Source organism: Macrosteles quadrilineatus, unplaced genomic scaffold (assembly GCF_028750875.1).
Source record: "Macrosteles quadrilineatus isolate MER2022 unplaced genomic scaffold, UCM_ALF_1.0 Scaffold_1__1_contigs__length_201487025, whole genome shotgun sequence".
NCBI classification, from domain to species: domain Eukaryota; kingdom Metazoa; phylum Arthropoda; class Insecta; order Hemiptera; family Cicadellidae; genus Macrosteles; species Macrosteles quadrilineatus.
This window is the reverse complement of record NW_026542594.1, coordinates 188,097,423-188,113,687: the sequence shown is the minus strand read 5'-3', so window position 1 is coordinate 188,113,687 and position 16,265 is coordinate 188,097,423. Positions and strand designations below refer to the sequence as shown.

Genomic DNA, 16,265 nt, shown 5'->3' with positions numbered 1-16,265 from the left:
CGTAGTAGTCCTACACAGTCGTCGTACAGAATTAATCGTATGCGTACACAAACAATCGTATATGTACACAATCGTATGCGTACACAATCGTATGTGGCCGTGACGACAATACTGGTTATTGTTAAATGTCTTTGATTTTTGTGTAAATAGTGTGTGACGACTGTTTTGTGTTGACGTTTATGACGAAAAGTGGATGTCTGAATGACAGTATGTTGACGCAACTTAGCAGCGAATAGAACCGCCAGAAGGTAAAAATTAATGTATTACTATCATTTGAGATTCCAGTAGTAGAAAATTAGATTACGATGAGAAAGACAACTTCTTCTGACAATATTTCAAAAGCCTACGATTTTGCCAAATTACTCAACAAAATTAGTTTTTTTGTGATTACTTTTTTAATAACACTTGAATTAATACTGCAAACAATACATTCGGATGAGGTAATTAGGCTACTAATTCTAATACTTTGGTCAACAGTTAGGTATTGATGAAACAAATTGTAATAAACCGAATCTGCATTTTAGTTGCGATTAAAATATATAATTTTTTTCTATCTATCCTAAAAACCAGTTAAATTAGTTTTTACTAGTGATATCGTGCGTACAGATACACACAAGTACACACACATACATCATATTAAGTAGAATAAAAACGACCCAAATTTTATGCACCAAAAATGCACTTAAAACTCGTCCGTCCAGATATTATACTTTTTCAAAAGAGAATAATCCATAAAAATTAATGGACCTGGACATTCTTTCAGAATCCAGCCTGTCTCCAGGTTTTGTTGCAAGTTAATCCCCATTAGGTTGAAGTTTATAACCAACTAGCTGTAACCCGCGGGCTTTGCCCCGTTTAACTTCTTAATTTTCAAGATGATCTCGTTCGCATGGCTCAATCACGTCCTGGTTGAAGTTCGTTCGCTACGCTCACTCACCTTTAGGTTGGAGCTCGTTCGCTACGCTCACTCACCTTTAGGTTGGAGCTCGTTCGCTGCGCTCACTTGCCTTCAGGTTAGCTCGTTCGCTACGCTCACTTGCCTTCAGGTTAGCTCGTTCGCTACGCTCACTCACCTTTTTGGTTGCAAATTAGCTGTTGTCATAAATGTAAAAGAAATAATAGTGCTGCACCCTGTTGGTAATCCTTGTAACTTTAATGCTATTGAACATCATAGAACAGAACCAACTTGTTTAATTGAAACAGCTGTTAAGATTCATTAATTCCATTTCTCATAAGGTTAACATGGGAAACTCCAGAGCCACTGGGGCGGAGCCTATTGGACGGATCACGAAATTGATGGTGTATAAACCTATTCCTTGACATTCTACACGTATGTACCAAGTTTCGTGGCAATCGGTTCAGCGGTGTCCGAGTTTATCACCCCCAAACAAACAAACAAACAAATATATATACAAACATCCTCTTTTATATATATAGACTAGCTGAACCCGGCAGACGTTGTCTTGCCTTTGACTATTTATAATTTAAGTACCGTTACGTTTAATTGTCTCGTTCGCATGGCTCAATCACGTCCTGGTTGAAGTTCGTTCGCTACGCTCACTCACCTTTAGGTTGGAGCTCGTTCGCTACGCTCACTCACCTTTAGGTTGGAGCTCGTTCGCTGCGCTCACTTGCCTTTCAGGTTAGCTCGTTCGCTACGCTCACTTGCCTTCAGGTTAGCTCGTTCGCTACGCTAACTCGCCTCCAGGTTGAAGTTCGTTCGCTACGCTCACTCATACGTGAGCGTACCTTTTGCATACCTTTTGGTTGCAAATTGGCAGTTGTCATAAATGTAAAAGAAATAATAGTGCTGCACCCTGTTGGCAATCCTTGTAACTTTAAAGCTATTGAACATCATAGAACAGAACCAACTTGTTTAATTGAAACAGCTGTTAAGATTCATTAATTCCATTTCTCATAAGGTTAACATGGGAAACTCCAGATCCACTGGGGCGGAGCCGATTAGACGGATCACGAAATTGATGGTGTATAAACCTATTCCATGACATTCTACACGTATGTACCAAGTTTCGTGGCAATCGGTTCAGCGGTGTCCGAGTTTATCACCCCCAAACAAACAAACAAACAAATATATATACAAACATCCTCTTTTATACTTATAGATTAATAATTTTCCACAATTGTTTCCGTTTGTTAGGACACTCACGCACACATATCTCAATTTAATGGCCTTTGTGGGTCCTAAAACGAGCAGGGACTACAAATTGGTCCATTAACGGTGTTATCTGTTATATGTTAAGGCTACGGTCCTGATACCTACGTCCCTATAGGGAAATTCGCTGTTAGTACACTCAATATTTTGGAACCGGTGTACGTGTTTCTACCAATACAATAACTTAATCTAAAAACACTGTGGATGTGTTTATTTTATAAACTAAGATTTTTATTAAACTACTTCTACATCAAATTTCTTTATTGCTCGCTTATAAAAAGCTAGTTTGGTTGAATTGTGATGTAGCCACACTATTTTCATCTGGTACCTCTAGACTGAAGTATAAATTTATCCCGAGATGAAGTTAAATTAGCTTGCGTTGATTTCTACTTGTTAAATTGAGATTAATAAATATTTAGTTTTTGTCAGTTTTTGAGGTTGAATTGAATTTAAGTATCAAACAGAGTGAGGTTCATATAAGTAGGGTGTTTTTGCCGCTCCTGCGGGATTGAGCGTGATTGAGCGTGTGAGCGTGTGACATCACACGATGCCGCCCCCGCCCCCGACGCCACCTCCACCCCGACGCCACCCCCACCCCCGACGCCGCCCCCGACGCCACCCCCGACGCCACCCCCGACGCTACCCATACCCCCGTCGCTAACCCCTACCACCATCGGGTAGGTTCAAGGTCATCCTTTGTTGTCTGGAACCACCCTACGCATCGTGGGAGGTCTCCAAGCCAACCCTCCCTACACCATCACTCACTGTCAGCCGCAGCTGCTCCCCAACACCTGCGCTCCAAGCGGCCCCCCCGCTCCTCCCTTGTATTCTTTGTTCTCCGCATAGCGCACACTATTTACCACCAATAGGATGTTAACTTATTTTGACCAATCAGAGAGTAGTTTAGTTCTCCGCATAGCAACAAGACGCTCGTCTCACGCTCCCCCGTCAATCTCTATCCAGTCTGCTCCCAGCTACCACAGTGATTAGACGTATTCGTGACTCTATTAAATCGAGTAATTTATCCATCACGAGTTCGCGCTTTGTGTCATCATTGGATCATCACAATAATAATTGTAAGTATTTATCATTAAATAACAATTTTTCTTTTCATTATAAGTGTAAACCATTTTAGAAGTGAACTAAGATTATTAAATATCACATTTCAAACTACGTTTAATAGTATTGATAAATGTAAGCATTTTATTATTATATTTATAAAAATAATCATTTTAGTTTTGTGAAGTAGTAGTGGGAAACAATAGTATTTCATACAACTAATTATCAAAGATAGTATTTATAGTGATTACTACATTTCAATTTTGTGCATTAGTAGTGCGGAAACAGACACTTCATCACATATTATAATTATCAAATAAAGTATTTAATGTAATTATCATATTTAAATTTTTGTGAATTAGTAGTGGGGTTACATACATCTCCAGCTATCGTATTATGTATCAAATTTAGTATTTAAAGTGGTTGTTATATGTAAATGATTTTTATTTACATTCGGTGTATTAGTAGTGTACAAACAGATATTCCATCAAATATAAACATTATCTGTTGTACTAACAGAACAAAAATGTGTGTTCAATAGTAGTGGGAAATAGATTATTTAGTCAGTACACTAATAACATTTCGATGATTCAGATTATGGAGAATCTCCTAGAACGACCATATGTGTGCGCCATTTGTGGCAGTAGCTTCAGGCTGAAACAGCATGTTGTTGAGCACGTCAGGACAGTTCATGCCAACGTCAATGATTTACATAATTGTCCCGATTGCGGTCGTACATTCAATCGACGGAGCAACCTCCTACGTCACCAACGCACGGTTCACGCTCCAACGCCGGCAGTAGCATGCCCACTACCTGCGCCTAGAGTAGGACCATTGCCTGAACCCATACCAGGACCATCATCAGCCCCATATACAACACCACTACAACCAACAGTTCAACATGAGGAGATCCGTCCAGCAGGTATGTATTATTTTTTCTTTGTTTTACTATCCTTATCTTTGTTATTTACTAACAGGTAATTACATTGTAAAAAAAATAAACCAACAAACTACATTTAGAAGTTTTTGTACTTATATATTTTGTTTCTTAAAACAAACTAAATTATATCCATTAAAAATGTTTAAAAATCCTAAACTCTACTAAATTTGTTTACCTAAAAACCAAGTGAAATAAAGATTACTAATACACATCATTAATATAATATAGTTAAATATAATTCTGAAACAGTAAAAGAAATTAGGCAAAAACAAACTTGTAAAATAATCATTTATATTTATCCGTCTGTGTAATGTGTACTAATGTTTTTTCAGGACTATTCATGTGCGAGACGTGCGGGAAGACATTCTCGTGGAAAAATAATCTACAACGTCATACCCGATATCAACGCTGTCATCCAGTCAAGCTCACCTCAGCACTACCAGGCTTTGGTGGACAACAACCTCCACCTTCCCCAGCCACGTCAACGTCGTCATCCGGAGGAGAAGATGACGATGAAGCGCCAATCCTTTCATCCGACCTGGCACCAGAGGGCTTCGCAGAAGTCGAGACTGCATTCCGCGGGCGGTTAAAGACATACCGTCTGATCGAACCTGTGGATGAAGCCATCACACTTCAGGAGTTCCTCAACAATGTGCGCGATCAGGTAATCACACTCATGCGCAATTTGTTAGCCATCATTCATGCCCTTAAGGTAAATCTCTGGATTGAATGTGAATTTGTTAATATTCACGGTGAAACGTGTAAGCGAGTTTTTAAAACTTGCAACGTAGTCCTACTCCAAACATCAGATGTTGAAGAAATATGTAGGGAGTTTATTCTGAAACTTCTGTTGGAAAAGGAGACATGCGAGCTACGAGGCTCGGGATGGAGCTTTGTTAGGGTTATGACTATGGAAGTGAGAGTTAATGTTTATAATCCTCTCAGAGGTAGCTCCTACATCCCTCTGCCACAGGAAATAGCCGCAAAAAAAGCCGTACTTAATGTGCTGAACGATGCGGACGAAAGGTGTTTTGAATATGCCATTTTATCCAAATATATAGACAATCCTTCCCGCGAACAGCTTCGTCCATATATGTTCACTGCGGAGGTTCGTGCAACAGCAAACTTAAATTTTAATAATATTGAATTTCCAACAAAATTAGATCAGATCCGCACGTTTGAGCGCAACAACCCCGGCGTTAGCGTAAATGTGTACGGTTTGGACAGTAAGAAGAAGAAGAATAAGACCAATGGTAGGATTGAAGACAAAACATTTGTATATCCTCTCCGTGTCGTCGACCAAGAATTGGTTAATCACTTTGACTTGTTATTCCTGACAAATCAAAGCAAAACGCATTTTGCATTTATTCAGGATTTTGAGCGGTTGGTAACTAGTCAGTTGACTCATCGTAAACATAGGATTTTTATATGTAAACGCTGTTTTGCATATTTTGACAACCAACCGACTAAATTAGGACTCAGAGGGGCGGAGCGATTAGAAGAACATAAACGCTACTGCTCAAAACACACACCACTGAGAACTGACCTTGCAGAAGAAAAGGAAATTAAATTTAAAAATTATGAGCGAACTCAGCGTAGTCGTTTTACGATATACGCAGACTTTGAGTGCGCACTTGTACCACACGAAGCTGACCAACCTATCGAACCTACACCGACTATAGCACCGCCTGCTTGGGACCCAGCAGGTAATAGAATAGTAGGAGGGGGTCAGCGAAATGCAAATGCGCCTAGTAATGTCAGGAATATCCATACACCGTACGCATATGCTTATTACATTCATGACGATCAGAGGGATGTCAACGATGGCGACGCAGATGATGACGACCCAGCCTGCACTACGTTCTCCAAGCTGCGACTGTACCGAGGTGAAGATGCCGCTAATCACTTCATCAACTCTGTACGGGATGACGTGCGGAAGATTGGTGACATCCTCTATGGACATAGGATACCAAATGATCCCCCACAGTTAACACCACAAGAGCAGGTGATATATCAGCAGTCCATAGTATGTCATATCTGCAAAAAAGAGTTTGGCCCTGCTGATGAAGACAATAAGGTGAGGGATCATCAACATTCACCACCGTACAGGTTCAGAGGAGCGGCACATCGGTTTTGTAACCTCCGGTACAAGGAACAAGAACAAGTGAACATGTACCTACATAACCTATCCAACTATGATGCACACTTTATTGTCAGAGAGCTTGCAGTGGATAAAGGTGATATTGATGTGCTCGCCAACACCGAGGAAAAATACATTACCTTTTCGAAGCGATTCAAACATCCGGGAGCAGGTCGGAGGAAAAGCATCAAACTGCAGTTTGTCGATTCATACCGACTGATGTCAAAATCACTAGCAATATTGGCATCAATTCTTCCAGCTGAAAAAATGAGCATAACAAGAGCTCGCTACCCGGATCAAGAAGAGTTTGACATGCTACGTAGGAAAGGAATTTTCCCTTATGAGCACATTACATCACAGGATGTACTGAACGAAGAGATCCTACCGCCAAAACAGGTTTTTGGAAATAATGTGACAGATGATGATTATGCGCACGCTCAGCGTGTCTGGGCCAAGTTCAACTGCACAACACTCGGACGATATGCTGACATCTACCTACAAACAGACGTACTACTGTTGGCAGATGTGTTTGAAGGGTTCAGGGATATGTGTCTAACACACTACGGCTTGGACCCAGCGCATTATTTAACATTACCTTCATATGCGTGGGACGTCATGTTATTTAAGACCGGCGTGATACTTGATACTCTTCAAGATGTAGATCAGTATTTATTTTTTGAAAAGGGTATTCGAGGTGGACTAACCCAATGCGTCACTAGACACGTCACCGCAAACAATAAGTTTACCAGAATGGAAAATAAAATAGGTGATCGAAACGGTCAGTGGGCATCAACAAGTGAAGTAGATAATGAAGAGAATGATGATGATACATTTTTAATGTACTATGACGCCAATAACTTGTATGGATGGGCAATGTCTGAGCCATTACCTTACGCCCAGTTTGAGTGGCTATCACGTGCGGAATGCGATGACTTGAACATTGCAGAAATTCCATCGGATGGTGAGTATGGTTATGTGCTGGAAGTGGATCTGGAGTATCCGAGGGATCATGCCATTCATGATAAGCACCGTGACTTACCATTCTGTCCCGAGGTGCAAAAGGCACCAATTTATCAATTACCATATTCATCGGATGACATCACCAACAGCGGTGCGGGAAGATCCAATAAACTTATGGCCACACTAACGGATAAGGAAGAATATGTGATCCATTATCGTTACCTCCAACAAGCTATGGAAAATGGACTACGTCTTTGTCATATCCACAGAGCACTCCGATTCAAACAGTCGCCGTGGTTAAAACCGTACGTGACACTGAATACTGAACTCAGACAGCGTGCCAGCAATAAATTTGAAGTTGAGATGTTTAAGCTGATGGTAAACGCTGTCTACGGCATGAGTCTCCAGAATGTGAGGAAACATCAAAATCTCAAACTGGTAGCCTCCCACAAAATTTACACAAAGTATGTGGCCAAGGCAAATTTCAATGACAGAGTTTGGTATAACGAGAGCCTAGCCCTGCTTCAAATGGGAAAAGTGCGAATTGTACTAAATAAGCCAGTATATGCAGGAATGTCTATTCTGGACCATAGTAAAAGATGGATGTACGGTTTTCACTACGACATGGTAGAACGATACGGATTGAATAGAATACGAATGACGTATATTGACACTGATGGGATTATTTATGCTATCCGTACCAGAAACGTCTACCGCGACATGATAGAACACCTCGATGACTTTGACACTAGCAACTACCCCAACAATCACATCTGCTATGACGGAAGCAACGCAAGAGTCCTGGGAAAGTTTAAGGACGAAGCAGGAGGAGTCACTATCAATATGTTCATAGGGTTGATGGCTAAACTATATTGTTTTGTTTTCGGTAAGAGTTCTTGCTCTGTAGGTAACGGAGATGATATTGACGATATTGGTGCGCAACCACCTGTCAAGAGGGCAAAGGGTGTTAATCGCGATGTTGTTAAAAATAAATTGACTGTTGGTGACTACTTGGACTGTCTCTATAACAAAACTTGTAAGAGCACAGACAATCAGCGCTTCCAAAGTAGGCATCATATTATGTACACAGTCGTGGTGAGGAAACGATCTCTGGCACCGTTTGATGATAAGCGATACGTCATGCCAGAGGATGGAATTTCTACACTACCATGGGGGCATTATGCTATACCCCCCAGAGCACCACCATTACCCGCAGCACCATTTTTACCAGCTCCGATGGAGTTGGACGAAAATTAAATTGTATAGGTAACGAGTCGCATGAGTGTGATGGTTATAGGGCGTTTATGTGTGTGATAAAACAATAAACAGTGAATAGACACTCTAAAGATTATCATATTATAATAATATAGTTAATAGCATTCAGATTTATGTTACAACTCAATGTAAAAGTGATATCATTTAAATTTTTGTTGTATAATATTTTCATTTAAAGTTTACGACTTGGTCCCTGAACTCAAACTATTCTTTGCAGAAACATAATCTCAGAATATTTGCCGTAAGTAATGTATATAATGTTTATATTTCTGAATAAATTTGATTGATTAATTGATTGAATATTTTAGTTATGATTCTAGTCTTTGTTTGTTTTCTTTTGTTTGTTTCTGTTAATAAACCAGACACATTTTGTATGACTTGTGCGTTATATTTTATCCCATCAACCTCTTTTGAATAAAACTAAATTTGTAATTTTTCACTTGTAAAAATAATAAGGTAACTTAAAAATATAGGTATAGGTAAGTATAAATTATGAAAGCCTGATTTTATAATTGAAAGCTTTTTATTTGAAATAAATCATACACTCTCAGTACAGAGGGATATATTCTTCATTATAAAAGAATATTGTTACTTTTGCAAATCATTTTTTGTTTAAGTACAATTGAGTAAAGACTTTTTTTATGATTGCATCATTTTGAGCAGTCGATGTGTTGTCAAAAAGGTGAACAAAGTCCACCATCTTCATATTGTGGTGAGTGGTACGAAGATACAGGTACACCAGACAGTAGTGAGCGCAGACAGAAGAGTCGTCACTTTGGAGGCGGTGATCATTGTAGATGTAGCGACACTTGGCGTTACGTTTCAGGAATCCCTGGTAGGTCGGTAAGTATGGTGGCTGGCCATAGCTGTCAAAGTATTCAATTATTCCATTTCTATTCAAATAGAATGAAACCCAATGTGTACCCCCTTCGTTGTGCGGATCAGTGTTGACAATCATGGCGGTGGATGGAGAGATGTGTTGTGGGATTCGGTCAGCAGCGTAAACTCCCACATTGCTCACAGGTAGTTTGGATAGATGCCTTTCTATCTGCACTGTGTTCATTCTACAGTATCATAACCAATAGTAGCGGCAGAGGCAGCGGCAGCAGCAGTAGTAGTTGTACTAGTAGATGTGCTAAAACAAGAGCAGTAGTAGGATCTCGCATCTCCACTGGTATTTACACATTCATCCAAATTTGTTGTCAGATGTAACCACCCACGTATTGCGACACAGTTGGTGAGCGCACATCGACTGTTTATAGACTTGTGATTGCGACATCGCAAAACGTTTGTTGACATTAAATTATTGATTGAAGTGATTGATTCGCAACCAATTGCACCAATATCGATTACGTTGGTAGTAACAAAGTCCATCACATGATGACGCTTTAAATATTCTTTCTTCTCAAATCCCTTGACGTAAACCGTCGGTCTTCTTGATATACAATCAGTCAATTTGTTAAAAAGTTCATAGTACGGAATATCACCGAACTCCCATCGTAGTCCGTGGCAGTGTTTTGTGAGCCAGTAGCTTTCCCGCAATTTTTCATCTGACAACTCTGATCGATCGTAAGGTGGTTTAGCAATATGATGCATAAGTAGAACGCCGGTGTCAGCTTCCAAGACGCAAACTTCCTTCAGTGTGTATTCATTTTGGTTGTCCTTGAAACATTGAATGTCCACAATGATGGGTGATGATATATTCAATTTCTTGAATGCTCTGCGTAAACGGTCCATCTCAAACGAATGTTTATAGAAGACTGATCGATTAACCGCCAAAGTCCACAATTACATTGCGTTGTCGATCAATCTCGATGACATTGTCAAACTCGGCATAAACCAAACAGTTGACAGTTTCGGGAAGCGCGTCGTCGAATCCGAGTTCCATTCGAACACTACCGTTACGCACCAGATTCCAATGTGTTGTGTCACTTGCAGATAAGTCTGGAGTTAGGTCGAATGCCATCAGACAGTATCCTTGTCCAAAGTCTTCCCTACTGATAACGGTGCCGGCATCGCTAAAATGTACACCAGAACCGGAGAACATCGAATGATATGCCATAACATATTTATCCTTTGATTTTTCAAAGTGGGGCTGTAATGGTTTTGATGGAACTTGTTCTCCGTCAACATATAGACAAAAGAAGTTTGTTTTAAAATGTTCGAAGTTGTAGGGATTCTTTTTAAAATCTCCATTGTATGCGGCATTCGTAACCATTCCCACTATGATGCGTTTCGGCACTTGGCCGAGAAACATATTGTCCAAAGTCTTGTTACGTATTCCAGAGGGTAGTGTGAATGTTTTCAGCTCCACTCGTGTGATTGGATATTTTGCCGTACCAGTCTGGAGTGTTTTACTGTGCGCCAACAGTGCGGTGGGACTTATTTTGCATCTTCGAATCCAGAGACTAATATCGACAATATGTACCTTGAATTCACCAGCGCTGGCCATAATGGAGAACGCATCTTTTGATCGAATAAATTTAAATCTCAACTCTACGCCATTTAGCATGAACTTATTCTGATTGCAAATATCCACATGCAAATGTCCGAGCATATCAATCTCACGGCTTTTATTTGTTAGCTCCCGTCTCGCTTTGAGTCCTTCATTTTCTTCCGCGCAATCGTTCATGTCAATACCATCGTCCGTGTACCAAAGACTGCATGTTAGATGTGATTTTCTAGCATCGTATCCATAGTTCATTAGCGTTTCAACGTAAGCTCGATATGCATATGTGTTGTTTTGGGGCGTAACAAGTTTTTGATTCATAAACATATCCACTTGACTAAATAGTGAGTGTAACCAGTTGTTGACCGGCCCAACTGTTTTCGCCTCTTCGTCAGTAGTGACCGCAGTTCCATTAGATTTAACAATAGACGCGGTCAATTGTATCATTGTTTGTGAAAGGTCAGTATATTCATCACCATTGCCCGGAACTACAAACTCTATTGGCGCATCATCGGTCAATGTGGATATTGGTTTGTACTGGACCCATTTGCCGCTTTCAATACTCGTCTGCGTAGGTGGTAAGGAGAATAAATCCAGCTCGGTCTTGACACACTCACATGATTTTTGATGTAGAAACGACATTTTACTCCTTCTTCTTTAACTAACTAAAAATATCAATAGACTTTAAATTTTCACTGCGATAAGTACGCTTCTTCGGCGAAGTCACCTTCTTCCTTGACTCTACTCCTCCTCGTCGTTGTCGATGTTGTCGTCTCCCTACTAGTCTCTTGTGTTTCACTCCTCCTCTTCTTGATGCAGACGTCCGCACTCTAAGAAGTTTAGCCAACGACTGTGGTGTAACAGGCTTTCTGCCACGGCCGTGCATTGCGCGTTTCGCGGAAGCCTTTCGCGTTGCGCGTTTCGCGTTACTCTTACGCGTTACGCGTTGTCTTTTCGCGCTAATGCCACCGCCGCCACCAAGCATCATACGTTCCATCTGTTCGTCAGCTTTACGTTTCAACGATCCAGTAAACTCTCTAAGTCGTAAGTTGGCGGCTGTTTTTGGATCTGTAATTTTACCACCTGCCAGATCGGTTAGGAATCCAACACCGGATCTTAATGCTTCTTGTCCTACCGATTTTGCTCCGGACTTGATCAGCGGAGCGATGGTGCGAATCATACCGCCCAGAAAACTACCGATTCCATGTCCTCGCTGATATGGTGCACCGTGAAATACTCGATCAATAGCACCGCCAGTCTGTTGTAATTGTTGCCGTCGGTAGTATGCCAAATAGGGATCATTCAGATTGATTATCATTATTGCTGCTGTTGCTATTGCACTCTCCTAAAATGAAGTTTCACGTACGACGTTCCAAACATGAATGGCAGTTTTTTCCCTGTGTGATCCCTCAGGTCGATTTCCACTGTTTCAAATGTGGATTTCATAACGGGTACATAGTGCGGACTTGTGAATGACACTGAATTGTACGATCCGTACTTGTACGTGTCTATATTGACGTTGACAATATTCAATAATGGCGCTGTAGTATCGCCGATAAATTGTGGCTCTATTAAGTCGCAATACACATAAATATGTGCTGGAATACCCAGTGCGAGGTTTGGCGCTTTAGAACCAATCAGTTCGGTTATATTTGGTTTTAATATATTTTTCTCATCATAATCAAAACCCAACTGCTGTGATAGTTTTTCACTCAGACTCACATTCGACACGTTTTCGTTCATGATCCTGAGTTTAACTCTGTTGATTCCCGTGTCATATGAAAATTCCATATAATCGTGGATGTCTTCATGTTTGTTGATTGTATTCAATAGATCATCAAGATTCCTATAGTATCCGCCTGTTATTTTAATAGCGAAATGTTCTGTATCACGGATCGTTGATCTTGCTAATAAACTATCATACTGAAATCGTATTGTTTCATCATCAACATTGTTTCCATTCACCACAAATGAACAAGGATAGTGAATGTCCACCAAAGCCAATTCCCACTTGCCGTCTAATTGGATGTGTTTGGACAAGTGTGTGGTATAACTGGTCACTGTATTTTGTGGGAAATATTTCATAGAACTATTGCTGGGCAATGTCATGAAAAATTGACTGATGTTAGACATGTTGTATATCGTGCGCAGCTACCCAAGAGTTAAACTCGTCTCCGTAACCTTCCCACTTCACTAGGTATCGCTTACTGTGTCCTCGGCCTTTGGTCTCTATTATTTTATCAATCTTAAACAAGTGATTGCCGGGTAATGTGACTTTTTGTATTTCCTCTTCATAAAACTGTCCATTCAATTCTTCACCATTGAGATCGGTAAGTGTGTACAAAGGTAGCGGCATAAACAAATTCACTCGATGTATGGAAAACACTTCTTTACTCCAGTTTGTCTCATAACCTTTGCTAAATCTCCCTTTCTCCCTGGCTATTCGAACTGTATCGCCTACTTTTAGTTTTGGTTTCACTCGTCGTGGTATCTTTTTAAACATATGTTTTAATACATTGTAGATGACATGTTTGTCACCACCGTCCACATCTACAGGACGTAATCTATTGCCCAAACTCCTGTGCACACTGTTGTTGTACGCATTCACCAGTTTTTCCAACACATTGATATAACGATAAGTGTTTTTATGAGTCAAGTATCGCCACATACGAGTCTTCAAAGTCCGATTTACTCTTTCGATCACGCTGCCTTTGATGTCTGGATTTTGTGTGGTGACATATTTTATTTTATATTTTTGAAACAATCGTACGGTCTTTCCTCCTGTGAATTCACTCCCTTTGTCGGTTTGTAAGCACGTTGGTGTTTTTATAGCTTCCTTGAAAATATCCTCAAAAGCGGTAGCCACATCAGCACCTTCCTTCTTCTTTAACGGCCTAACATAAAGACGCTTACTAAACACATCAATCACTGACAGCAAGTAGTTAAAACCATCATTGTATTTGCTCAATCCTCGCATATCGTTTAAATCCGCTTGCCATAGTTCATATGGTCGAAACACCATATACGGATTGCGTTTAAATCGTTTACGGACTGGTTTATGCAAAGTATAAGTGTCTTGTGTTTGTAACCAATCAACTATTTTACGTTTGGAAATATTTTTCTCTCTCGCTCCTCGTACTAACGGAGCTACGCCGCCATATGAGGCAGGATCGTTTGGATTATAATACAACTGTTCCATTGTTTACGGTTCGTACGGTTCCCAATTGTTGAGTGACTGCACAATCGAATCTTCAAGCACCTCTCTTCTCACTGCACGGTGATCAGCCACTTGCCTCTGTGGATACGGAGCGTGACCCACTCGCCTCACATATGCCGACTGTAAACGATCTGGTAATAAATATCTTCTTCGTCCTGTAACTGATACCGTGGCTCCTCCTCCTCCTCTTGCCCCATCATCAGGTTCATCCATTGTTTCTTCTACCGAGTCATATACCGATTCGTCTGTTGCCTCATCAAACATTAAATAGTCCAACGCTTGTTTGTTATGTATATATTCTTTAGGGACATTCATCAGTTTCAATGCTCTCAACATTTCGTTCCATCCTGGTGGTAATGAATGTGCTGCTCGAACTCGTACTATTGCATGTGTCACGTCCACTAAATTGGATCCTGGTATTTTGTTACCCTGTATAATCACTTCAAAATTATCATTCCAGCTAATCAAACTGTCGTCGCGTGTTATGAAGCGCAATAAGTTTCGTGCGCTATCCTTATAAGTCTTTGAAAAAGTTTCAACAATTTCCTCTATTTGACCGGGGTAAATACGTCGCTGGTTAGGTTCTTGTTGCCCATGCTGCCTGTCTCTTTCACCCACCTCGTTAATCTGATCGTCTAGTCTGGTTTTCACGATGGGGATACTAACTGGTTCACGATTACTTGACGCTACGTTTAAAAAACGTTGTAAAACTTGACTGTACAACTTCCATTTATCACTATCATTGAGTTTTTTATCATTCATTATCTCTTCCATTTCGTCATCCAAACTTTTGTATGCACGTTTAGTTGGAAGTTGCTGTTGATTAGCAGGCGATTTTAAACGTTCGATTAACTCTTGTGGAACAATGACCATTTTTCGTGCATGCTCCATTGTCGTGTGCTCTGTGTAACTTCACGCACGGTGTCTCAGAATAGAATGACAAATCTTTATATGGATGTAAACGTAGAAGTCACCTGGTTAATACAATTTTAGTTATTCAAAGCTGATTGTACAACTGCTTGTAACACAGTACTTAATAATAATGGGATAATAATTCCACCTCCTTTTTGTACTAAATATTTGCGTTTTTTATTCCAACATTCACCTCGTTTTACAATTCGACGAAGAGTAGTCTTATGTCTTTGCAATTTTTGTTTTGTCTTCTCTGATAGAGGAACGTTACCTCGTAACACATTGTAAATGCATTCACAAACTGTACGAATAGTACTCAAGTCGCACACTTTTAATAGCCCTTTGCGCTCTTTTGGAGTAGCATGTATTAACACTTTGAGTAGCGCTCTGTCCTTCCTCAAGCACGACATGATGACGACTAAATTATTTTGTTTTCCTATTTTGTTTCGGTACGTACACAAAATGGTTATCATCATCTGGAAATATATTACTCTGTATTCGCATATCGTCAGGTGTTGATTGTTTCAGATCTATCAATAGGTAGCCATGTGGTCTACTTGTTGCATCGGCATACGCCTCCTCGATAAACTTTGAATTTTCTGGATGGATTTGTCTAGCTAAACACTTGATCTGCACCCTATCTCTAGGATTCTTAAAACAAACTATGTAATGCGCATTTAGTGATATGTCTCTCTGGCCACGTCCTTGGTGGAAAATATTTTGAGTTATAAAAAACACACTTATATTCCTATGATGACAACCTTTTGTAAATAGATCAACCACTATGTTGTTTGTTTCTCGCATCATATCATCTATTACCACAAGTATCGGTTGATTACCGTCAAAGTCTTCCATGTTTGGTAAACCTTCAATGTATTTTATTTTTGAGTTTGATGAATTACCAACTCCTCCTCCACCACTACCATAATGCCAGTATATGCTAGAGAATGATGTGTCACACATTTCTGAAATTTTATCAATAAACCTTGAGACAAACACTGATTTACCTCTACCTGAAGGCCCCGCCACAATGGCGGAGAATGGGTGTAACCACTTCAAAGTCATACTAACTACTGATACCAATCACTCATTGCTTTAACTATAGTATTACCTTCGGGTATAAGTCAATCATTTAAGTCA

At 40.1% G+C, this 16,265-nt stretch overlaps 1 protein-coding gene across 1 annotated transcript; it reads right to left on the bottom strand.

The window, feature by feature from the left end:
- Window positions 1-10,315: 10,315 nt before the first annotated feature.
- On the bottom strand, window positions 10,316-11,251 carry LOC129003391 (uncharacterized protein F54H12.2-like). The gene has a single exon (XM_054431687.1). It carries the CDS (start codon window positions 11,249-11,251, stop codon window positions 10,316-10,318), a length of 936 nt encoding a protein of 311 aa, XP_054287662.1.
- Window positions 11,252-16,265: the final 5,014 nt, after the last annotated feature.

Coding starts and splice junctions, on each gene's coding strand:
- LOC129003391 (XM_054431687.1), bottom strand. CDS start 11,251: ATGAACTATGGATACGATGCTAGAAAATCACATCTAACATGCAGTCTT.